Source organism: Euleptes europaea, chromosome 3, assembly GCF_029931775.1.
Source record: "Euleptes europaea isolate rEulEur1 chromosome 3, rEulEur1.hap1, whole genome shotgun sequence".
Taxonomy (NCBI): Eukaryota; Metazoa; Chordata; class Lepidosauria; order Squamata; family Sphaerodactylidae; genus Euleptes; species Euleptes europaea.
In genome coordinates, this window is record NC_079314.1 from 70,791,293 (window position 1) to 70,818,410 (window position 27,118).

At 41.0% G+C, this 27,118-nt stretch overlaps 1 protein-coding gene across 3 annotated transcripts in view; it reads left to right on the forward strand.

Moving 5' to 3' along the window:
* HMGA2 (high mobility group AT-hook 2) overlaps nt 1-27,118 on the forward strand; it is a 152,514-nt gene that overhangs the window by 103,417 nt on the left and 21,979 nt on the right. The window contains exon 4 of one of the 3 annotated variants that reach the window (XM_056847534.1): nt 22,748-22,893. The exons of the other annotated variants lie outside the window; for them this stretch is intronic. Within the exon in view, the coding sequence (XP_056703512.1) occupies nt 22,748-22,819 (72 nt within the window). The 3' untranslated portion in view covers nt 22,820-22,893. Of the gene's footprint in view, nt 1-22,747; nt 22,894-27,118 lie in introns of those variants that run through there. 3 annotated transcript variants of the gene reach the window in all.

Sequence of the window (27,118 nt, forward strand, 5' to 3'; positions counted from 1 at the left end):
TGTGTTTCCCCTTTGTCTTTTTATTTACTCTGGAAGCTTTCCCCTCCACTTTGCAAAGAAAGCAGGATCCAGGATGCCTATTGTGGGGAGGGGAGGAGAGAATGGAGAACAGTAAGAGCAATCTCTGGCTTCTCCCAAGTGGCCCAGCAACACTTATAGAGGATACAGGCAAAACTTACCTATTTCTGCAAAGGTACCAATGTGAGGAATAGGGCAAGATGTTCTGTTTGGATGGTGTGCTGATCAGTGTATTTTCTGATTTGCTTTATTTCCTTATTGCCTTTTATTCAGTACCCCTCACCATGACAGGGAAATGAAAACCTAAGGATGGCTCAAGGGATTAGAAACTGGAAAGCAGAGTGCATTTACTATTAGAGAAACAACAACAGATCAGGCCTACTGAGTCAATCCAGATCCAAAATCCAGCCTCGCTAGTTCAGATTAAAAAATATGAGGTAATTTTATCCGGATAAAATATCCTGATGAGATTAACAAACATGGCATATTTTGCTCAGATTTTATTTAATTACTCTCTGAATGCACATCACTGGGAGAGGTTCCCATTCAGGGTTGCCAACCTCCAGGTTGTAGCTGGAAATCTCCCACTATTACAAAAATACTCCAGGTGACAGAGATGAGTTCACTTGGAGAAAATAGCCACTTTGGAAGGTGGACTCTATGGCATCATACCCCACTGAAGTCCCTCCCCTCTCCAATCCCATCCTCTTCAGGCTCCATCCCCAAAATCTCCAGGTATTTCCTAACCTGGAGCTGATAACCCTATTTCCATAGATCAGTATACTTTGTCATCTGTGTTTGGGCTTGATGGGTTTTGGAATTGGGGCCATGTGTATGTGTGCGCATGTATTCTTGTACAGTAATATAGCATAGAATTAAAAAAACTACTAAACTGAAAACATGATAAATGACATATGTACTATATTATACACAATGCAACCCCATATTATACAATACACAGATATACTTTTGAAATATTAGGGGCTTTGGCTTCTCAGCATAGTGTAGGGGTTAGAGTGCTGGACTAGGATCTGGTAGGCTCAGGTTCAAATCCCTACTCTGCCATGGAAGCTCACTGGGTGACCTTGACTCAGTCATTCTCAGACTAACCTACCTTGCAGAATTGGATCGGGAGGCCACTGGGGAGAAAAACAATATAAACATACATGAAAAAGAAAAATACCTCATAAAAACTGCAAGTCTATAAATCATTGCAAATACATATGGAATGGTAAAGTCTGAAGATCATAGGGGGGAAAGAGACAACAAGTCATTACTAAAAAAAAAAGTAAACTCTAGCCACTGTCCTTCAGTGTTACTCCTCTGAAGATGCCTGCCACAGCTGCTGGCGAAACGTCAGGAAAGAAAATACCAAGACCACGGTTACACAGCCCGGATAACCTACAAGAACCAATCTAGCCAAGAAACTCTTGGATTTCAGGAAATACATTTTCCACTCAAGGTAACTATCTACAGGATGGGGATGTAGAATGGTGTAGTATAGCCCGATTTTGTCAGATCTCACAAGCTAAGCTGGGTCAGTTCTTGAATGGGAGACCACCAAGGAAGACTTTGCAGAGAAAGGGAATAGCAAACCACCTCTGCTTAATTACTTGCCTTGAAAGCCCCTTGCTGGGGTCACCATGAGTTGACTGCAATGTGCAGTGTACAGACATGCAACTACAAGTTATTATGGTCATCCAACAGGGTGAGAAAATGTAGAGAAATCTTACTATTTGGTACAGATGCCTGACTTCACAATGCATGAAAATCTGTGGAAAGGGAAAAATAAGTTATACTATGCATGTAGTAATACATATGATGAAGCAATCACACGACAAGAAAAGTGGTTGTATGTATTCATCCTTAATGTCCTGAGTCAACAGAGAGCTATAAGAATTTCCACCTTCTGATTATCAGTTTTTTAAAACTGATTTTCAGTTTTCCTCTCTTCTGTCTTCTCACCTTTGATATCTCTGTCAGTGAGATAATGTCTTCCTGTTAGTGAACAAAATGTGCATTTTCTGAGCAAAGATGAATGCTCCTGGCTGCTACCATAAATGCTTAGGGTTGCCAGGTCCCACTTCACTACTGGCGGGAGGTTTGGGGGTGGAGCCTGAGGAGGGCGGGGTTCGAGAAGGGGAGGGACTTCAATGCCATATAGTCCAATTACCAAAATGGCCATTTTCTCCAGGTGAACTGATCTCTATCAGCTACAGATCAGTTGTAATAGCAGGATATCTCTAGCTAGTACCTGGAGGTTGGCAACGCTATAAATGCTCCCTGCCCAATTTGGCAATAGGGCCCTCATAGTCCAGTGTCCCATGTGCTGTTTGGCTTGCTATGTGCTAGAATTCTGGGCAATATCATAGCATGAATTTCAAGACCCACATTTCAACCACTAGATATAAAAATATCCCATTTTCAGACATCTTTAATAATTCATAGCTCTAATCCAGTGCAGCACATGTGGAAGCTGGAGTTGTGCATGTTAAATCCTTTTTTAAAAAAAAGAGCTGTTGGGCAGTTAAAAGGAATGGGGGGAACTGAATCAAGCCCTCCCCTGTTCTCCCTCCTGAACAACTGAGTAATGAGATTTGAGAAAGAGCTCAGCATGCACAGTCCCAGGTGTTTGATCTGGGAATGGAACCACACATGAAGGATGTAAGAATATAAGAGCAGAATGATGGTTCCTCGCCCAGTCAGGGTGCCTTGGGAGCGTATCAACTTTCAGGTTTCTACATCAAGAGAAAGTGCCCTGACTGTTTTGATACCCTTATTGGTAAGTAACTGAGTGAGACCCAACTGTAAATTATGATTGCATTCTCTAGGCATGGATTTATATTTATTACTGCTTTCGGAAAGTGCCTTGTCCCAAATCCAAATTTTATTCAAGAATGCAAAATGGTAATGGAGTTCCTTGCCCTAAAGTTCTGTCACATCTCTAGCTTGGTTTTCTGTGGGGTGAGTTCTTGTCTCCTTTATAAAGCAAACTTTATACCCCTGTTTTTCTGTAAGTTGCAATGATTTTTCTTTTTCAGACTAAAAAAAGAAGTGCAGTACATTCTGGGCTTTGTATGTGCCAAATTCTGCCTACATCATATCAGGCCACCTCTTTTTTAATGGATTTTTCTAGTGTTTGGAGTGTCTCGGATTATATATATATATCATTTCCAAGTAATGTGTAAAGTACCCTAGCAAATTATATCCATCAAACCTCTTGCATTTTCAACAGATTTTCATGAACATGTGTCAGATATGAAAATAGGTACTTCAGTTAATACAGGTTGACAATTTTGATTAGTGAAAAGGTTGTTTTAAGGAGTATAAGTTCTTAAAATGCACAAACACACACATATATATTTCATTCATAATGTTTTAATATAATTCTCCTCTGCCTTTCCCACAAAAACACGTAATTCTCATATCTTGGCTTAAGAAAGGACATGGATATTAAGGAGGAAGCTGTGGAAGTAAAATATCTGAAGATCCTTTAAAAAAAACAAGACATCCAAGTTATTTATTCCATTAAGTGTATAAGGGCTGCTTGGATCTGTGTGCTGGCAGTAACTCCATCGTTTAGAGTGATGCCAGTGAGGAAATGATATCCAGCAATTTATGAAAGGTGATACTGTGACAACAGATATGCTGCGGGTTGGGTCATGTGACAATAATCTTCCATGGCATTTAAAGCACTCGAACCATATGGTTGGAAATGTTAGTAAAATAGATGGCAGAGACAACCCAAGAAAGCAAAGGGGGTAAAGGGGAGAGGCCTGGGAACAAACAGAATTGCTGTGTGGGCCAAAGAGTAGGGCTTTAGTTAAGGAGGGGGTGGGGAGGGGTGGAATGGAAATACAGTTACCCTTGTCAACTGACTGGATTAGTTTGATGTACCAAAGACTATGAGAGAAACGAAGAGAAGAGCATTGCATGTTTTTAGCCTCTAGAGCACAAGCTGTCAGATCTGCGCTGCTACTATTGACCATTTGAACAAAGCGCTGTAGCAGACAAGATGTGGATAAAGCAGGATATTTATGCTTCTAATAGACACAGTCTCCCCCCATCAATCCTAAACCTACTTACTTAGAAGAAATTCCCACTAATATGAAAGAAATTAATTCTAAAATAAAATATGAGTCAAAACTGAGGTCTTATGTACATTTACTTGTTCTATCGAGATTAGTGTAAACTATGTTGAAATATATGTGGTCATGGTGGCAGCTGATAAACCTCATATTTTGAGTATCCTGTACTCCAAGATACTTTAGGACATTTGCCCATAGGCATCATCCTTTCAAATGAAGCAGGGTTGGATCTACCTATTTTCTTTTTCCTTTTTGAAGGGGGGCAAAAGTACAAAATGATATCCCCATATATTATATACATTACATTTATTGTTACGGCCATTGGCCAGCACAAAACAACAGAGCAGTGCAAGTACTCATACACCAGTAAAAACAACAATAAAAATATATATTATATACATATTTTTATTTATATATTTATGTAAATAATCAGCGTATATAATCAACATCTCTTTTAAATGCTAGAATAAATTATGTTGACCTCTACAAACTGTTAATGAATAATTACACGTTTACGTTGTTTTAGCTATCTATAATGTTTGAATATTCCCTCTACCCCTCTGCACAAAAACCCAACCCAAGGAGAACATTTTTCAGCCTAGCCTTTTCCTAAACAGTTTTTTAAAAATACAATACACATAATTTTGACATGAGAAACACCAAACACACGTCACGCTCCTTTGCAGCCTGATAAAGTACAGCCCAAGAAAAGCTTTATCTGGTAATTATGCTGCTAGAAGCTAAAATAACTAAAATGAAGCTACTGTACTTTCGTCACTGGAAGAGACTCACTGGAAAAAACAATAACGCTAGGAAACTGAAGACAGTAGGAAAAGAGGAAGACCCACCATGAGATGGATTGACTCAATTAAGGAAGTCATGGCCCTCAGTTTGCAAGACCTGAGCAAGGCTGTTAACAAGAGGACGTTTTGGAGGTTATTGAGTAATAAGTCAGAATTGACTGGATGACACATAACACATGTGAACAAGGCCCTCCATTCCTGTTCCCCTCTCTTTTCCCAAGGTGTAAAATGAGGTTGTTTGGGGAAGGCTAAACCTATCAGATGAGGGGCAGATCTACTCATGGCCTTTGGCAAAGCCTAGCATAACACAGCTCCTAGTTTTAAAGTGACAGGCAGAAAGAGAAGAGCCTGTTCTCTTTCCCTCCTCCCCATATGACTCCAGGCTGCTCCAGGGCTTGCAGTGCCTCAGCAGAGCACAAGGCAGGGCAGGGGGGCAGGAAAGAGGGGTACATCAGGCATTCTAAGCCATTAACAGTTACCAGACCCCAAAACATTTCTCCCCCTGTGAGTGTTTAGAATGCGCCGTAAGCCCCCCTCCCAGAAGTCTCATGTGCCCAAAGCCCTACTAAGGCCACTGTCAGTGTGCGGTCTTTGAAAGGAGAGAAAACAAGGAATTGGAAGATCCTGCAGGTGGAAGAGCGGAGGGTGCCTCGGCCAGGGGAAGGAGGAAGATTAGCGAGGCCAAGGAAGGTTACCTGGGGGTCTATGTCTCCCACTGCATAGAACTTAAAATCTATTAACATCTCCTCATAAGAACATAAGAAAGGCCCTGCTGGATCAGACCAAGGCCCATCAAGCCCAGCAGTATGTTCACACAGTGGCCAACCAGGTGCCTTAGGAACCTTTAGCTCCCCCTTCTTTTCACTCACCATAGTCTTACCTAACAGCCACAGCTTCTGCCTTATCAAGGGCTGCAACTCCTCTCTGAGGCCCAGGGTCTCCCTTCCCCCCACCTCCTAGCAGCAGCCTAACTGGGGGAACGGGGTGCAGGTGCCGCAGAACGAGCCATCGCTTCAGGGTAATTGAGCCTCCCCCCACCCCAGCAGCAGCCTAATTGGGGGAACGAGGTGCACGTGCTGCAGAATAAGCCATTTCTGCTGGGAAATTGCTCTTTCCTCCCCTCCTAGCAGCAGCCTAATGGGGGAATGGGATGTGCACACTGTAGAACAAGCCATCTATTCCGTGTGATTAAGCCTCCCCCACCTCCTAGCAGCAGCCTAATCGGGGCAATGAGCATGCATGCTGCAGAACAAGCCATTTCCTCCAGGCAACTGAGCCTCCCACAACTCGCCGTCTCCCAATTCGCCCCCTAGATCCGGCCCTGAAATGAAGCACAACACATCCTTATGTTGCAAGGGCTCGTATATGCTAGCAGCAATCCCATTTGAACAGGGTATAAATAACTGTACAGTAAAGCTGTTTATATGGTGGTTAGTGCTTGTAAAAAGGTTATACTATTTTTCATTTCCTTTATGTCCTTTTTTGAAGATTCACTTATTGCCTCGCTTATATGCTCCTGAATAGGAGTTCCTGCTGACCTAAGCCCTTCAGGGTTAAGCTGTTAGTTACAGAACCTCCAAGACTATTTATTATAACCCAATACTACAGTCTAGCTTTAGAGGCAGTGGTATGACCCCTTCTTTAGCAGCATGTAGACCTTTGTCCAGTATTTTGAATTGTTATACTTTGGCAGTGGCTTACAAGATTCTGCTGTTAATAAGAATCCTTCCAAAACAAGGCCTGCCAGAGTACAAGTTGATGGAATTCTTATTAAATTGTCCAAATATAATGAAATGCTTCACACCAAGAATAAGATGGTTGGTGTGTTTGAACTATGATTGCCAACCTCTAGGTCAGTGATGGCGAACCTTTTAGAGACCGAATGCCCAAACTACAACCCAAAACCCACTTATTTATTGCAAAGTGCCAACACAGCAATTTAACCTGCATACTGAGGTTTTAGTATAGAAAAAACAACTCAAACATTGACATCTTTTGTCTTAAAAGAAAAACACAATAACAGCTTTCAATTATATAAACAACTTTTTATTGAAAGGTAAAAGTTTGCATTTGGCATGCTTTTGAACAATTAATGTGATTAATTTTTTGGGTGTTCAAGACTTGGAGTCTACAAAAACACAATTTTTTTTAAAAAATGAAGCACCCAATACAAATCTATCCCTATACCAAAAATAGCTGACACTATTAGTTAACACTAAAGAAATGGATATTCCCTGAATCAACAAACTACGGCAGTGATTCTCAACTGGGGTTCCTTTTGAATTTGCAGACCTTTTGGCCTGCTCTGAAAAAGGCATCTGAGTGCATTTCCTACCTTTGATTCACCTCCACTGTACATGTGTTGGACCTATCTAGTCCAGCTCCTGTATCTCACAGTGGCCCACATCTATAATAAGGAGGTAGCACATACCCATCTGAGCAAGTAACCCGCGATGGACTTTTCCTCCAGAAATTTGCCCAATCCCCTCTTAAAGGCATCTAGGCTAGATGCCATCACCACATCCTGTGGCAAGGAGTTCCACAGGTTAATTACATGCTGGGTAAGTGGCTGTTCCTCTTTTAGTAGGGGATTTCACTGAAAGGTGGGAGGCGCCGCAAAGGCTGCGATGTGGCCCGAGCGCTCTGCTCCCCTCCGGCTATGCCACGCTGTGAGCTATGCTCCCCTCCAACCTAGCTCCTCTCCTACCCCACCACGGGAATCACCTTTGCCACAGACTCAACAGGCTGTCGTCTGCGCCGCATGTGAGCCGCCCTGCCGCATGTGACAGGGGAGGGAAGAAGCGCTCCCATTGGGCTGCTGGGCAGAGGGGCAGGTGATGTGAGAAATGCCCTCAGGCTCGCGTGGAGAGGGGAAGGGGAGCAGCCCGGCCCCGGGTCCCTCTGGCATTCTAGTAATGAACTCAGGCAAACTCTGTGCTGGGGCAACGGCACGCATGCCCACAGAGAGGGCTCTGAGTGCTCCTTCTGGCACGCGTGCCATAGGCTCGCCACCACTGCTCTAGGTGGTGGCTGGAGATCTCCTGGCATCGCAACTGATCTCCAGGCCACAGAGATCAGTTCACCTGGAGGAAATAGCCACTTTGGAAGGTGGACTCTATGGCATTATATCCCATTGAAGTCCCTCCCTTTACCAAACCTTGCCCTCCTCAGGCTCCACTCCCCAAATGTCCAGGTATTCCCCAACCTGGAACTGGCAACCCTAGTTTGAACATGGAAAAGCCCAAATACTGAAATCATGAAACAATCACAGATTTCTCATAGAATCAACAGAGACTTATAGGACTTGTCTGGAAGATATAAAAAATCTGCCAGTTTTGGCATACCAAACAACCAGAAGCTAAACTACTAATCATTTCGTGGCAGATCTGTGATTGAATTGTTTATTGCGTCTTTAACAGTAGAAAGGTTGCTAGGAAAATTCAATTTGGATTGGGGCTAAAGACCTTGGGGGGGGGGTAGTTCTTTTCTCCATGCTATTTTCCTGATAGAAATCGCATGCATAAAACAAAGGTGCAGTTAGACACAGTCAGAGAAACAGACAAATACAATACAGATTTTTTTCCCACCTGAACTACGGCTAATAGCAGCTTGGAGGGGACAGTATGGGAAACAGACAATGTAAGGAAATCTGATCACAGATCTGCCATGTAACTTAAAATTTCCTCCTATGGCACCAAAAATACCTTTGTGTGCCTCATGTGTATTATGTGTGTACATGTGTGAATCCTATTAATGCAGGACAGAGAGCAGAAGATTGCCATTTTAACTATAGTAACACATGTAAGCTTTATGTTTGCATTGCAAATGGAGCAATCATGAAATACACTTTGAGTGTGACACACGAACATGCTGAAACTCATACAGTCCACCCACACAGTGCCACATTCAGCAAGTGGGAACACTCATCTTGGTGTAATGTGTGTGTACATACACATCATATTTATTGGCTCTTGTTTTCTTCTGCAGCGCTCTTCTTACCGTAAAAGCAAATTATATTTGAGCAAGCAGTGGTAAGGAAGCCCTAGAGAGACTCATAGTTTACATTCTGTGCTAATATATGTAACAGTTTACATTCTGTGCTAATATTGATTAACAATCATAAAAAGCACATGAATGTTTTAAAATTAAACATTTTATGTTGAAATATTAAACACTGCCAGATTTTCCTTTGGGTTTCAAGGCACATTAAAGCAATGCAAAAACTGTTTTATGGACTCTTGACTTAGCCAGGTCACTTTTAAGCATAAGAGCTGCCAACCAGCCAAAGCTTCCCAAAGGCTAATTGCAATCGAAAGGGTTATTTTAAAATGTACCTCACACTGTTTATTCGTGGTGAGAGGTGTTTCTTACCTTTTGAACTTTCAACTGCTTGTCCAAGCATTCTAATGTGTCAGGCAGATTGATATTTCTAGCTGAGCCCCACTACAGCAGGGAAGTGACTTTTTCAAACCCAGTTGAAATTTGCCAGCAGCTGTATTGGAGTGTATAAGGAGGAAACTTGCACTTCATGAACATCTTTCAGCATGGCCATTAGCTTTAATCAGTCATAAGCTTTGAAAAACTATCATATATAAATCAACACCCATCAGATCCAAGCCAACATAGCACCAGATTTCCACCAGCAAGATGTTTTAGTTGATCCTTCTGTGATAATAAGAATACTCCTGTGTTGCTGGCATGTTTACATGCTGTGCAAAGATTGCTTTGGTGAGGGGTGGGAATCATCAACAGTAGCAACAGAAGGAAAACACTTTTTTAAATGTCATGGTAACTGGTCTATGGAAATTATTCTTTGGATGTGAGAGGTCTTGGATTTACAAGCCCACTATTTCCCCTTATTTGAGGTCTGTGTGTGCCATTGTGAACAGAGTGTGATTGAGGTGCTGGTGTGCTGCATTCCACCCTGCTCAGCCGTGAATTTCACAAGTCAATGCCCCAGAGTTTAATATATATCAGTTGTGATGCGTCATATACAGTTTTTTTTTTAAGTGGTCAGTTTGATAAAGGATGGGGATTGTGGGATGGCTGCAACCTGTTGCAAATTGTAGGGAGAAATGGATCTTGCACATATGAGAAAGGGCAATTTAGTGTAATTCTGCCAGTGTGGTGTAATGGTTAAGAGCAGCGGACTCTAATCTGGAGAACCAGGTTCAATTCCCCACTCCTCCACATGAAGCCTGCTGGGTGACCTTTGGCCAGTCACAGTTCTCTTAGAACTCTCTCAGCCCATGCAGAGGCAGACAATGGCAAACCACCTCAAAACATCTATTGCCTTGAAAACCATAGGGGGTCGCCATAAGTCAGCTGTGACTTGATGGCGCACACACACACACACACTTAGGGTTGCCAGGTCCCTCTTTGCCACTGGTGGGAGGTTTTTGGGTGGAGCCTGAGGAGGGCGGGGTTTGGGGAAGGGAGGGACTTCAATGACATAGAGTCCAATTGCCAAAGCGGCCATTTTCTCCAGGTGAGCTGATCTCTATAGGCTGGAGATCAGTTGTAATAGCAGGAGATCTCCAGTTAGTACCTGGGGTTTGGCAATCCTACACACACTGCCCTCTTGCTTAAGGTCCCAATGCTACACAACATATTATTCTGAAAAGCTCCAAAAGTTCAGTAGTGGTTTTATGGGTATGGGTGTGTGCTGGAATCTGCAAGGGGAAGGAAAGTTTGGAAAAATCCCTCTTCCATGAACTCCTCCATTCATGGGAAGATTGAACCCTCGTGCTCTCATACATTCTCAGGCCCACTGGAGGGACCTCTAAGTCTTGTGTAATAACCAAGTCGGAACTACCTATTACCGTAGTTGAGTCAACTTCCTCTCACTCATAAATGGTAGCTGTAATTTGTATCCAGGGCGTAGCCATGCTCCATTCTTGAAACATTAACGACTCAAAACAATTCACAGAGAATCCTAAAGGGGCGGAGCAGAGGGAGGAATGAGATTCTCTTTCCTTTGCCCTTTCCTCCTCATGCCAGCTGGCTGAGTAAAGCCATCAGGCAAAGGATCGTCTAATGTGGAAGTTTAAAATAGCTACAGAAATGCTTTCAAAATACAATTGTTACATAAGAAATTTAAAAAACGTAATGATTTTTATATATTAATTTATTTTATGCCTGGAAGATAACAATAAGCCTATTTTACATTATATTCAATGCCAAAGCCAATAATGAGTGCTTGTTGCTTTCCCACCAATATTTTTGGTATTTTACACATGAAAGTGAGTTGTCTGTAGTCACATGACAAGGCATATATACAAACACAGGTTAAAGTGCTCTAAAAGGCTCTAAAATGTGATGTGGTAAATTGATTGCTGAAAAAAAAATACTCAGCTCACGGAACATGCACAATTTTGCTGTTATTTGGTGCTCTTTTGTTCTCCTGGCTGTTACTGTTTCTTGATGTTATTTCCCTCCTGTGTGTTTACAGCTCACACTGCAGTTGAATACAGTTGACACTAGTAGTGACTGACATCTTATGATGTGGGTAGGTTCATATTTTGTTAGGCACAGACTTGCAGCAGCTTCAACAAAATCACATGGGTGACCAAAGCCAATAAAATTAAAAGACAGTTTGGGCAAATGAAGCTGCAAAGGCAAATTATAGAAAGGGAAATTGCATGGAAGAAACCTTGTTAGCAAAAATAATAATAAAAAAATAAAAAAGGAAAGGCACCTTTTGTTGTTCTCAGAAAAGAATGTAAAATGAAGTCAGTGGCTTCCCTTCAATCCTACTTCTATAGGACTAAACAGATGTGGCAGAAAACTTTGAAGGTTGAACATCCTTCGTTTTGATCCTGAATAGTAATGCACAAGAATAAGATTTTGTGCTGGTTCAGACTTTGGGCCATATATAGGGATGCCAACCTCCAGGTAGTTAGTAAATATAAGTCAGCCTGCTATATAGTTAGTTAGCAAACCCAAAATAGCAGCAAAAATCAAGCATACAATATTAGTGCAAAATTCAACTTGTTCAAGTTAGGCTTATGTAACCATTCAATTGTATAATCACTATTTGTACAATAACATTGAAATAAATCATAAACAACTTGTTAAACGCAAAGTTAAATCACAAGTGTTTGAAAGTAAAGCCAAAAAGGTTTTTCGCGAATATATCGCCAACTTGCGCCAAGGAGACGTTTCAGTGCAGTCACAGTAGCGTTTAAGCTTTGTTGATGTAAATAGCAATTCTCTTCTGTTGCTGTTTTGTGGAGTAACTCGCATGAGTGGCAATAGTAGATCATAACGTGATACAGGGGGCCGGATATTCCCTGTTTTGACCACTAGGGGGTCTTCATCAGCTGCCAACTCGGGCTGTATAGTAACACACTCCTCCGTTGGATGGGATCAAGTGTCCTACAGAGATCAGTTCCCCTGGAGAAAATGGCCACTTTGGAAGGTGGACTTTATACCCCATTGAAGTCCCTTCCCTCCTCAAACCCTGCTCTCCTCAGGTTCCACCTTCCAAATCTCTAGGTAATTCCCTACCCTGAGCTGTCAACCCTAGCATATATGTGTTTGATCAAATTTTAAAATAACATTGCCCGAGTGCTATTAGAGAAAGGGGAAGAATGTAAGCAGACATAATCCATCTATTTGCAAAGGGCTCCTCATTAACAATACTCACAAGTTAGCATGTTGAATTGCTACCATATTATTGAGCATCTCAGTTAACAGAATTTGGAGCATGATTATTTTTCAAGTTCAATCTGTCTCCTTTCTGTTAGATCCTAATGACCATAATAACTAGGGCTGCCAACCTCTGAGTGGTAGCTGGAGATCGCCCACTATTACAACTGATCTCCATGTGACAGAGATTGGTTCACCTGGAGAAATTACATGGCCGCTTTGGAAGGTTGTCTTTATGGCATTATACCCTATTGAAGTCCCTCCCTTTCCCAAACCCCATCCCTCCTCAGGCGCCACGCCTAAAATCTTCAGGCATTTCCCAACCCAGAGCTGGCAACTCTAATAATAACTCAGCAAAAGAATGACCCGGATGGCAATTCTTTCAGTTTCTCTGTTTGCAGTTATCAAGGATTCTAACACATTTGGGATAATGAAACAGTGTTCGTTGTCAGTTCAAAATCATAACACTTTAGAAAATGGAAAACAAATTTCCTGTGATATCCCTGAATAGCAGGTGGTATTTCCTGATATATTGTTTGTGACTTTCTGGGAAACTTTTCTTCCCTGAAGTTTTTGAGCTGACTTTGGGAAATCCATATAGCATCAAGGTCCACCCTTCAGAGTAAAACAATGGAAAATTATTTTACATAACTTCAGGAGGAGTAGATAACTATTGGTTGCATTGCACACCTTTTGAATACTGAAAATGTATTATGTTTCTTTTTGTATTCAGCAGGGTGTGAATTTGAAAAGTGATAAATCACCTTTTGTACAGTCAAACTGTTGTCTAAGATAGTCTTCACAATATCTTTAGAATATTCTTTAGAATATCATTTCATTTCAGGGAAAGATGGCATGGCCTGTGTCCCTGTGTTCTAACGCTTACATTTATCGAAGAAAATAACAAGGCAAGCACATTTGTATTCATGAGAGCAGAGTTAAAAGCAAAAATGCCTGCATTAGTTGGATTTCCTTTAGTGAGGACAGAATTACACGCTTGATTATGGACAGATGGCAATTGTGGAAATTGTTCACTGTCACATTTTTTTTAAAAAATGTATTTATTTATTAAACAGACTCAGTAGTCACTGAATCACTTGATCTTTTCCCTAGTGGTTACTTTGCATTCCATATAAGTGAACGCATAAAATACTCATCTATTTAAACAGTGCCCCAGCCAGCATATGTTCAAATTACATCCAGAGTCTATTTGAAACCATCCCTATTTTTAACTTCTCTTTAAGGCATCCTGCACATGAAATAATTAATTGTTCAAAATTCAGTACAATGCTTAGCCCCTTTTCAGAAAACATTTCAAAACCTGGCTTTGAACGTCTGCTGGGTGACCTTGGGCCAGTCACAGTTCTCTCAGAACTCTCTCGGCCCATACGGAGGCAGGCAATGGCAAACCCCCTCCAAACATCTCTTGCCTTGAAAACCCTGGGTGGGGGGTCACCATAAATTGGCTGTGACTTGACGGCACACACACGTTATGCTTACCATAATTACACTGTAGTAGCATATCTTGACATAGTGACTTGACAGAATGTGCCATTGTCATTAAAATGTAATGCATTAAACAGCCCTACAAAGCCCTACAAAGCCATGCTTATATGGCTGATGGTAAAAAAAAAACACACGTGCTCCTCATTTTGCCATCTTAAATCAGTAGTTTCTGAAATTAACATTCTCAGTTTTTCAACGTTCAAGGTTTAAATGCACAATATAATCACAGTAACCCTCAACTAAAGTTGTCATGCTAATGCCACTGAAATCAGTTATTCTTAAATTAGTTGCAGCTAACATCTCATTTACTTCATTGTGACTTAAGCACGAACAATTTTAACCAGTTCTTGTAGGTTATCCGGGCTGTGTAACCGTGGTCTTACACGGTTACACAGCCCGGATAACCTACAAGAACCAATGAACTCTGACCGTGAAAGCCTTCGACAATTTTAACCAGATTTGCTAAGGAAAGCTGTTTCTGTCTTTTATAGCAAAAAAAAAAAAAAAAAAAAAAAGACTTGTGACACCTTAAAGACTAACAGATTTATTATGGCAAAAGTTTTTGTGACAACATTCAGAAACCACTGGGAGAACATTTCGGTCTCCCAGGATACGCATCTGCTGATCTGAAAGTAACAATTATTCAGCTGAAGAAAAGGAGGTTTCAGCATGAAATGGTTGAATTAGGATTTATCACGGAGTTTTATACTATCCATTTAGGCCTTGATCGAAATAATAGCTGCCTCTTCTACTACAGGTGTAAGAAGATAGAGTAATGTATTTAGCATCTGTTATTCCTGCTATGGTCTCTGCTGTCATTAGAGCATTGTATGGAAGTGTCTGCTCTTGCATCTCATGGACTTTTGACCACATTATTTAACCCGCCCCCCCCTGTTTCTGTGTATGTTTGTGTGTGTTCAACATACTTCATGCTTCTGATGCAGATCATGAGAGGGAGGGCAGGAAGGTTTGCATAAGTGCTTGGCTCTCATGGCACTTTCTTACATGCTCAGAGTAATACCGATCGCCACTTTGGAGTCAGGAAGCAATTTTCATCCATGCCAGATTGGCCAGGGATCCTAGAGGTTTTTTGCCACCTTCTGGGCATGGAGCAGGGGCCATTGGGGGTGTGGGGTGGGAGATAGTTGTGATTTTCCTGCAGGATTTTCCATCTTGCAGGAGGTTGGACTGGATGACCCTGGAGGTCCCTTTCAACTCTATGTTTCTATGATGCAATAGTCTCTAGTCCTCTAAAGCCAATGCCACAATAAATCTGTTAGTCTTCAAATATCCAAATTAGGTAATAATAACTGGAAGTTAGGGACTAAAAGCCTCTAATTAATAGTGAATGCAAATAACTTTTAGGTTAGCAAAAAGACTGGAAATCCAAACTAGAGTATAAACCACTGGCAGACACCAACTTAGGAATTTCATGTAATAACCCCCCCCCCATATTTCCCTGTCAAAGCCCACAACATTACTACCTTCTTCAATTTTCCAGTCTCCTAACCACCCACTGGCAGAGGATATTGCTCCAGCTCCAGTACTAGATGGCTTAAAATACTGACATCATGCTTAAGAGGTAATATGAAGAATCTATCTGGCATCTTAAAGAATAACAAATTTATTGCAACATGAATTTTCATGTAGACCACTATGGGGAAAGTGCATGAAAGCACGCACACCACTGCCTCATGCATCTGATGAATTATGCACTTGGATATTAGGTACAATATAGATAATTAAGAGCTGCTTAGCACAGTTTTGAATTTTTGATTATTCAGACATTTTATGGAAAATCTCAACTATGTTCAGGAAGGTTTGCTGACTTGCTTTCTGATGTCACAGTAAATTAGGAAGCCTTGAAAGCAGGATAGCTAAGATTCTTACCTGCTGGCTGGGCGAGGAGAAGGGATATTATCATTCAAATACTTGGGAGCTGCTTTATTTTCATTTCTCCATAAAACATGCTCACATCGGCAGTAAAGAAGACAATTCTTTCCATTTGCAATTCACTTGTGCAAGAGCAGGGTGCAGGATTTCCCCGATTTTCCCTCCTCGTTGCAGCCTCTGTTCTGCGTATCAGATATGCTTTGTCATTGTTCAGGTGCAAAGCAAGCTCCAGAGGCCCTGGGAGCAATGCTGGGTCCTTACCTTCTCCCAGCTAGCAGTGCTGCTAGTCTTGGAGATGCACTGCCATCAGCCTGCTCAGGGTGCCATAGGGCTTCTGTCCAGACAGTAATGGGCAACTTAAACTTTCTTGAAATGTTTTTATTTGTTTATTTTTAGGCGATTCATCACACTGCTTTTCTCCCCAGTAGAGATCTAAAGTGGCTTACAAACATGCCATGTTTAAATAAACAACATTTAATGATGCAAAATACAAACAAACACGGATCCCCCGCGCACGCACACACACACAAACATCCTAGGCTGGTTCTTAATCCAGTAGTAAACTCTCTCAGAGGATGCAGGCTGCAAGCCCACCCATTCTTTTAGCACCTGCAAACAGGGAGGGGGCAAAAGCACCGCTGAGAATGTTGTGCAGCTGGCGACATGGCTCCCAACAATTTCCCTAGGCAAAGATATTGATGAATTGTATTAACTATGCAGGTATTTTCATTATTTCAAAGGAATAATACTTTGACAAAATATGAATAAATGTTGCAGGGTTTGTTGTCTAGTGCTGAACACTGATTCATGAAAAGATACTGGTGTTTTTCACATGGGGACAGGTTTGTGTAGGTTCACTGATGCTGCTGTGGCTGCTAATATAGTACAGCAGTGACAGGGGCTTCCACCTAGCAGGTTTCCCTATTAGTTATTTTTTTACATACTGATTGCCAGTGTGGTGTAGTGGTTAAGAATGTCAGACTAATATCTGAAAAACCGCAGGTTTAGACCCCCACATTCCTTAGAAGTTCACTGGATGACCTTGGACCAGTCACACTCAGCCTAACCTACCTCACAGGGTTGTTGTGAGGATAAAATGGAGAATGAGATAAGCTGCTTTGGTTCTCTGCTGGGGGAAAAGGTAGGGTATAAATGAATTAAATAACTAAATAATAAATAAAATTGTGATTAAATAGCATTATATTGCTATAGGATTATACTAAAACATCAGGTTCCCTGAGTTCCCAGCTTTCATTTTGTTTAGAAGAAGAGTTGGTTTTTATATGTTGATTTTCTCTGCCTTTAAGGAGTCCCAAACTGGCTTACAATCGCCTTCTCTTCCTCTCCCCAAAAAAGACATCTGGTGAGCTAGGTGGGGCTGAGAGAGCTCTGAGAGAACTGTGACTGGCCCAAGGTCACCCAGCAAGCTTCATGTGTAGGAGTGGGGACTTAAACCCAGTTCTCCAAATTAGAGTCCACCGCTCTTAACCACTATACCATGCTGGCTCTAGCCCATTTCGTTGTGGAGATATGTTTTCCATATATCTCCACGAAGAAACGTTCTAGAGACTAACTCTTTAAAAAAAAGATGCTGGGAACTCAGAGAACCTGGTGCATATTTTGGTATAATGGTATATTGATATAACACTATTAAATTGCCAATTTTAAAAAAGAAAAGAAAAAGGAAAAACCCTCTACAATAGGGAGAGAAAATAACGACTGTGGGGGAAATGGCTGCTGTGTGGTTGAGACCAGGAAAATCTGAACCTTCTTGTCTTCGCTATGATCTTTCCCAGAACGTTGGAGCATAACACACTTGAGAAAGATCGAACAAAAGCCAGGGAAACCTCAGGAGGTGCACAAATGCACCACAATGCTATGGGTAAGCAGGAAAAAACCCGCTTCCCAACAGCATTGAGGCAAATAACACATGCAGAAACCCATGTATTCCTTTGGTTTACATGACTGAAATTACTAGAGTGAAAGCCATAATTCCTTATAAGTGGTTGTAAAACATTCTAGCTTGGATCAGATCTATCTCACATTGTCAGTGCAATATAGTTTACCCAAGAGGGCAAGTGTACATCACAGGTGTTCAGTTGAAGTAAACGTTTCTTCCCCTCTTTTCCTTCTGTAACACTGTTTTTAACAAATCGTATAAACTGGCTGGGGGGATCCTGCTTAGTAGTTATAGCAGTAGCAGCAGATGTTCTGAGCTGATGCATCTTGGAAGAACTTGATGGAGGACTTATCTTCCATTCTTGGTATGATCTAACCCTTTGTAGAATTCAGGCTGAGCAGAGTTAGCAGAAAAATAACAACAACAACAATAAAGGAAATACAGGTTTTTATGAGTGCTTTTTTTAGTTTTGAAAACTATGAGTGGGAGGGAGGCTAATACATTTGTGACTAGATGGCTAGAACATGCATATTGGGCCTGTTTCCTGTTATTACATAAACTTATGAGATGCTCTAGTTCTAACTTTATGAACTGATCAGGACAAAATCCACTTTTAATTTAAAAATTAGGAGTAATATAAGGGAAGTATAATGAAGTTATTGAGTTTTAAGTATTTGCTCGTATTGTCTTTGCCAGACACTGAAAGAAGCATTCTCTTCTAAGTAAAAAAACAAAAAAACAAGAGTGGTTAGAGAAGTTAAAAGATGTTTTCTATGATTAAATTGTTGGCTTATTTAAAAAGAAAGCCTTTAAAATAATATTGATGTTTGGAGACACATGGTGAATCAGATATACAAATAATTTTGGTTTAAATGAAATGCTCAAAAGCAGTACTTGAGTTAATTATTCATATTCTGCTTGTCTCACTGGATTGTGAGCTAAAACATGGTATTTATAGCATGCTTATGTCACTGTATTTTCTATTGGAAATATTTTTTGTGTGTAAAGAATAAAAAATAAATGGCAAGGATGATATGGTAAAAAAAGAATGTTAAATATTTGATCATTCAAGCGTTTTATGGAAAATCTCAGATTTTCTAATGCCTCCCCCTCCACCATTTTGGTTTGGAAAAATGGTTCAGGGGGGAGGCAAGAGCACCTTGCAGCTGCAGTGTGGCTGCTAGTCCCCCATAACAAATTTGTGTAACTTTCAGTTTTGCCCTAAATTGGCTACAAGAGCAGATAAGAAGGTTAAGTGGTGGCTTGAGATTTCTAGCGTAGTGTTTTTTTACATTTAATTCTGTTCCATCACCAACGGCCCTGAGAAAGTACAACTGGAGCTGCAGAATGACAGAGGATGCCTGGAGCAAGAGAATAAGAAAGTTTAAGCAAATAAGGGGAAAGGATGGTAACACAACACCACAGGTTTTTAGTCGTAGGTCTCCCAATTCAAAAGCAGTTCAGATTACCAGTAGCAAAAAATTGTTACCATATGGGTATTGTTCCAGTATCCTATAGGGCTTAAGGTCAGGTAGCGAAACATTCTGACAGTACCTGATATGAGATGTTTTAAGTCAAATATTCAATGACCTGAATATTCTTCCCAATTTTTATTTCTTAGTGATTGGTTTCCTATCCTAACAGGCATAGATGGAGGAGTTGGAAACTCCAGTAAATATAAAGTCATTTTTTTATTCCTTTAAAAAGATGCTGCCTTTGTTTAAGAGAAAATGATAAAGGGAAGTACCCATTAGCACTTTGCTTCTGTATCTCAGAGACATTTCTGATATCAATGGCCCATGTTACAGACTTCAAAATAAATCAACTCTACAAATAATAGTAGTAAACGTTTTGTTCAAAAGCTGGTAAATTTAGAAAAAGAGATAATCCTGACATATAATGAGTCAAACCAATGTTCCTTCTAGACATGTACTCTCTCCCCAGTCCCAAGCAGAGTTCTCTCCTAGACCTGCTTCCTAAGATTCTTTGATCTAGACATACTAGGTATTGAACCTTAAACCTTCTACATGCAAACATGCGCTCTACCAATAACCAATGGCCCTCTCTGCAACTTGTAGTTTCTAATGAAGTTTTAGCTATGCAAGGTGTTATGATAACCTCTTTAAATTGAGCCATATTAAAATTATATTTAATCTTACTCAAAATATAGACAGTCTAGAATTTAGTGAGAGAAAGGAAAAAGAAATGTGATGTGCTGAGACAGACCTTTTTAGGATACACAAACACAAGACCGTCCTTTTATAAAGAATAATTTTTAAACAGTTTGGCCAGTGGCCATAAATCACTAAGGGAGTGCCTGCTTTTCTGAAATAACCAGTTAAAATATGAAGACATCTAATTAAACATACAGACAACGCTGTTAAGATATAATGTATTCCTTAAGTCATACAAAAGTATTCCTTAATATTGTGCCTTAATAACATATTTCATATGATATAAATTCAATACAAATCATAATTGCACAACGCAATTACTTTAGTATTTATCGTAAATATTTTAGTTTTTCTACATGGAAAAAATGGCAGCCAAGAATTTGGGGTAGATGGGTAAATCATAACAAAAAGAATAATAAAAGGTAGCCCCCAGTAGTCTAAGGTTAGACTAAGAGTATGTGACTGGCTCAAGGTCATCCAGTGAGCTTCCACAGCAGAGTGGGGATTTCAACCTTGATCTCCCAGGTCCTACTCTGAAACTCTAACCACTAAACCACAATGGCTTCCTTGGGGTGGCTGCTGTTGAATAGAGGCACACATATACATAAAGTACCACAAATGCATTGAATATAATGGTTTATGTGGTTTCAAAAACGTGATTTCCAACACATGATTCCAGTTATACAACAAAACAATTTATACAAGTTACAACAATCTATGTGTTCCAGGTACCACTCCCCTTTTGGTATTGTATACTTGTTGAATAGAGGCTAGCAGCCAGTCCTGGATAAGTCATGCAAGTTGTGTGGTGGAAAGTTGCCCAGTGGTTCCTGTTGGGCCTGGCCCCAGTGAGTCCTCCCTCAAAGGCCAAACAGCCTTGGAAAGGGCCCTGCCCCCTCCTCCTGCCTTTTACCAACAGAAACTAAAGCTGGAAGGCTGGTAATACTATTGTGGTCACCTAGCAATGGCCACTGAAGGCATTCATTTCATAAAGCTGCAGGTGCTGCTTCTGGTATTTGGAGGTAGTTAACCTGCCATGTATTTTTTTTAATTTTGGATTTTTCTGCATACTTGAGGCATTTGTCAGGTTTGTAGAAAGATCTGTTGTTTGTTCATGGCTCCAATCTCTGGATTTAAATATCCACAGATTTGGCTGTGGTGAGAATTAAATATAATGACACCACCTCTGAATAAGTCCAACATGGACACTTATCTATCATGCCTGCTGTTGATAACCTATCCACCATGGATTTTTGTAATCCCTATTTGGAGCTGTCTGAGTTAATGTTCATTTCCACATCTTTGCAAATGTGTGTGTGCATATGTGTGTATGTGTATACAAACGTAAAATAAGTTCTTGTTAATGTTTTTCTAATTTATGAGCACCTAAGTTAAGCATATTGAGAGCCGGTGGTATAGTAGATAATGTCTGATTAGGACTGGGGGGACTCAGACTCAGTATCCTGTCTGTCATAAAGCTCATTAGCTAACTTCAGGTTGCAAGGATAAAATGGAGAGCTGTCTATTGGAGGAAGGATAGGATGGAAATCCTAAAAATTAAAAAGGTCATATAAATTATTAAGATGTGTTTGGCCTATGGTTGAGTCTGCCGATTCTGATTGTGAAGACTGGCCTGTAAGGAAATAGCACATTATACTAAGGTACCTAAGAAAGGCTGTACACATTGCTGTATGGACTGATGTGGGAAAGCCCTGGTGAAGCCTCCATAAATTGCAATGTTTTCAGCACTGTCACTAATCTCTTGTATGTTATGATTAAAATTTAAATTATAATTCATTAACTCTAAGAAACTGTGCAAGAGAGAATTATGTTTTGAGGTAAGAAATTATAATTCGTCACATAAAAGCTATAAATTTAGATTGAGCCAGGAGATGATGTCCATCTTTACACATATGAGATCTTTCAAAAGATCCATCATCAAGCCAAACAAAAATGGCAATTTGTAGAAGCTTTATCACCAGCTTAAAATGGTCAAGTGAAATCTACATCTTATTCTCATGGATGCTTTACTCGTTGACTTTGAAAGACATAGGTGAGTTCTCAGCAAGTGCCCCCCGTGCCTTAAGATTTATGAAATCATGTCAGAAAAATATTGGGCCTGGATTCAGTGGACCATTTCTGCTGATGGAAGAGTTTCCATCAGCATAGCACAACATTTTTCTTTCTCACTTCCCCCAGCTTTGGGGGAGGGGGCATTTGGAGCTACAGCAGGAGGGGGAGCGAGGAAATTATGCCCCACTAACAAATTCTTCCATCAGCATACACGCTCCATGGGATCCAGCCCATAATATTTCTTTCTTGGGGAAAAATGTCTTTGGATAGGGAAAAAATTCCAGAAATGATTTGATAAAGTTGCTTTAAGCCCACTTCTCTCCATGAAAACTGCGTTCTGACATTTTCTTCCTGAATATTTAGAAAAGGGTCAGGAAAGCACACCTTTGTCTTTCATAACTCAGAAATATACCTGAATATCAGCACTGTGACATTTTTGCTGATTTTTCTCTGACCATTTTTTTTGCCTGAGGAAGAACACTATGACGTTCAACTGTGGCTCAATTTCATGTTTTTTATCAATAGGTTGATCTCACCCTTCCTCAGTACGTAGACCTTTTGTCCCACCACACCCTCTGATCCTCTCCAATTGGAGAGCTTGAGGGACTTTGTCCCTTTTCCCTTCCCTTGTCATAACTACAGCTTTCTCTACCATTGGCAGTGGCTGCCCAAGCTCCAGTCCTGGCTGCCATACGAACATGCACACCTCAATAAGGAAACATGGCAGCCAGGAAGCAGACACCAGCAGCCTCTTCGTAAATGCAGAGAACAGCAAATGGTCCCTGAGGTGACAGGTAATTTCTTTGTTTGTTTATTTAAAATATTTCTATGCCATTTTTCCCTAGTTAACAACAGCATTAAAAATATACCAACTGACAATGAATAAAATCACCTAATACAGTAATGTAAACAAGCCAAAATTACAAAGCAGCAATGTCAGCAGCAACAACAAAACTTTATTCAGCCAAATGCCAGAAAAAGAAAAGTGCTACATTCCTTACTACTCTTCAGGAAATTATTCCAGAGAATAGGAGCTACCACTGAGAAGATTCTGTTCTTGCTTGATTGGTGTGATGCACCATCAAATGGTGCACCTAGGCTCATAAAGGGAAAGACGGTTCTTCAGAGATCTTGGTCCCATGCCATAAAAGGCTATGTAGATTAAAACCTGCTCCTGGAATTGAATTCAGAAGCAAACTGGTAGAAAGTGTAGTTAATAAATTATTATTCCTGGAAGGTGGTAAAAGCCTGGATGAGTGTAACAAGGGCAGACCTGTCAAGATAGAGCCTGCACACTAAATGTAAGTGAAAAGGCACTCCTAAGCAACAATTCCAATCTGTTTTCAGAAAGCGGTAGGTTTGCCAACCTCCAGGTGGTGGCTGGAGATCTCCCACTATTACAACTGATCTCCTGCTGATAGAGATCAGTTCACCTGGAGAAAATGGCTGCTTTGGCAACTGGACTCTATGGCATTGAAGTCTCTCGCCTCTCCAAACCCCACCCTCCTCAGGCTGCACCCCAGAATATCCAGGTATTTCCCAACCCGGGGCTGGCAACCCTAGAAAGCAGGCCTGGGTCCATGTGTATCCCTAAGATCCTCACTTCATAGAGTGACAGCAATTTTAAATCTATCTCTTCTAGAACACTATTGGCTTCACCACTTAGCATTTGACTGAACTCATTTCAGCTTGTTCACTGTCATCCATGACTACAGAAACAGATAGTTCCAAGGTTTTCATTCATGAAATACAGAGCTGGGTATCATCAGCATGTTGGTGCTACCCAACCAGAAAGCTGTGGATGGTCGTGATGAACATTGACCATGTCACTAAGAACTGTTGTATCCCATAGAACAAATCCCAGGAAAACTATTATGTTCCAGTCCTGCTTGACAAAAAAGAATTTAAAAATCAGTGCAACAACAACAACAAAACTTATTTTAGTACAACCTTGATACTTTATAAATCTTAAAAATGCTAATTTACTTGAAATGGCCTTTTTTGTGGGGATCCATTTTGAGTCCATAAAGAGTAACCATGAAATCACTTTTGGGAATACTGCTCCTCTGTTTAACCTTTGTAAAGTAAAAGTAATGTTCCAAGTGGTAAAATGTCTTCTACCATGTAATCCCATGGGATTGTATGCGTTTTTCTATAAAATTAAGTCCAGGAGAATTTAGGAAGCTAGTTTAATAAAACCATAGCTATCATTTGCATTATCCAACTTGTATCATTGGTAACCTATAGGAAATCTGCACACTGTGCCAAATGCAATAAAAAATGGAAGAAAAAGGGGAGGGGAGGAATTCCACAGATTTTGCCAACATTTCCTATAGGTTACTGGTTCATAAGTCCTGGTTCATAAGCATATGCAGTTTACTGCAAATTTTCTTGACAATATCAAATGTTAGGATGCATTCCAGCTACTCATGACTCTTATGTCCATAAACCCCACAGTGGCTAGTTAATTCTAAACATGAGGTAAGGAAAGCTGAAATCGTGACCTTTTGTTCCAGAGACTGGGGCACGTACTTCTTCAGTAAAAGCACAAACTCCAGTAACAGCCTAGCCCTATAAACTGTCCTTGGACCAGGTGCAGAAATACAGTTAACTGTGCTTTAGGGATTGGCAGAAGACCAAGGTATCAGATATCCCTCCCTTTCCGTGAATCACTCACACCTTCCTCTGTCCATGGTCAGCATTACATGCAATAATGCCAGGCTGGATACACGCCTCACAATCCTGATTAAAACAAATAGTTTTTCTGACACATGCACGGACATTGATATCTCCCCTTCCTGCCTTTCTTTTAATTACTATTTGAAACAGGCATTCCGGAAGCTTTTTACAAATAGGGATTGGGTTCCACAGAAAATTTCTGCTAATGAAAGGAGTGAGTGATATTACTGGGGTCCTCTGTCACCCAGGAACAGCATTTTGGAGATCATTTGGCTGCTGTTTGACTGGGAAGGCTAGGCTGCCCTTTTCCACGGACAGAAATCCCTTCCATCAGCAGACACTTGCTCCTGGATCCAAGGTTCCCTACATTCACCTGATTGTCTTAGGCAAAATATGGTCTCAGTTTCTTATCCCCTAATATAGGAATAATATTAGAGACTTACTGGGCAGGTTTAGTGGCATGGATTACTGAGATAATTTACATAGAATGCCTTGGGAAAGTGCTGCATAATACTAAATATTATTATAATGGTACAGTGTTATGTGTGTTGTCCTCAGCCATAAGTATGTAAGAAGAGCCGTGCTGGATCAGACCAGTGGTCCATGTAGTCCAGCATCCTGCCTCACACAATGGCCAAACAGTCCCTCTGGAGGTCCAACTAGGGTGCCAACCTCCAGGTACTAGCTGGAGATTTCCTGCTAATACAACTAATCTCCAGCCGATAGAGATCAGTTCACCTGGAAAAAAATGGCCGCTTTGGCAATTGGACTCTATGGCATTGAAGTCCCTCCCCTTCCCGAACCCTGCCCTCCTCAGGCTTTGCCCCAAAAACCTCCCGCCATTTGCAAAGAAGGACCTGGCAACCCTAGGTCTAACAACAGGGCATAGAGGTCAAGACATTCTCCTGATTTTGCCTCTGGCACTGGTATTCAGAGGGTTACAGCCTCTGAGCATGAGTAAATAGCCCATTTGAGCCCAGTTTTTAGCCCAGTATCTGAACAAAAGGTTTTCTTGATCCAACATCTGGTGACATCCCAGGGCTGAACATGGGCTGAACATGGGGTGAGATGTGGCAAACCCCAGTGTCCTGTCCCCTTCTTCAGTTTTTTCCCCTTCTCACTCCCAGATCCCTTTATCTCTTTCCTTTCCCATCTGAAATCTGAGCCAAGAGCCTGACTTGTATTGGAATGTTCTGGATGTAGTTATTACAAAAGGAAGCAATTTAAGCTTCTTGCTCAAATAGCTGAGCATTAAACTATAGTTCAGTGTAGATTATACACAAAAATGCGAATTCATTGAGAAGATATCACTACCACACACACACTCACCCTTACCCCTTGCTTGTTCACAGTGTTTTTCTCCTTACACAATAAAGTATAGTTGCAAATGCACAAAGGCATTTATGGTCAAATGGTTTGTTTGTTGTAATTGGGTTTTAAAAATCTTAGCTGGCAAGCTTTCTTCAGTATTTAGTTATATTGCCGGGGACTGCCACACGCAGGCAGATGCAATCCTTGGTAATTCTCCCTGAATATCAACTGCAAACCTTGAGCTGATCAGACTCCCCCTCCACCCTGTCCTTTGGGATCTGAGTGTTGCTGCAACACGGCTGTGCATTTCAAAAGCCCTTGCTCTTTTTAATAATGTCGACCATTAGCACTCCTTCGGCCACTTTCCCCTCCCCTGCCGATTACACCTGTACACATGTTTACTCCAAAAACCACATCAAACCCACAGACATTCTTGCAGGCTGACTCGTTTCTACTGCTCAGAAATCCCCCTATTTCTTGGCTGGCTACCCTGCATTCATGTGACTCCAGCACACTGCAACTCAATGAAATCCTCTGAAACAGCTGCCAACTCACCAAATTTTCCATGAATTAGGTCCTGACACTTCAATGAGAGGAAAGACAATGTCTGAAACGAGGCCAGCCCTGGCTCGCTGCCTAGTATGTGTCACAGTAATTCTACCAGCTGCCCTTCCACACAGCACTTCATACTTTACAGACCACCAAGCAGATCCCTGAATACTTTCAGTGCTGTTTGGGGTTGGAGCTGCCAGTATGTTTTCTCAGCCTTTGGCACCCAGTGGCTTCAGACTGGACCCAAATGTTTTTCTGAGAGTTTTATTTTGGTTTGTTTTTATTTTCATGAATGGCTGCAGAAGAGGAGTCTGACTGAATCAAGGCACAATAGGGTGGCCATTCATATTATATATATATATAAGCCAAGGGAAAATATAGTACTTTGAATGACTGGATATAGACCAAGGTTTACAGAAATCTTTGTTGTTGCAGGGTTTTCCTGCTATCTGCAAGCTGATAGCTGCTCTT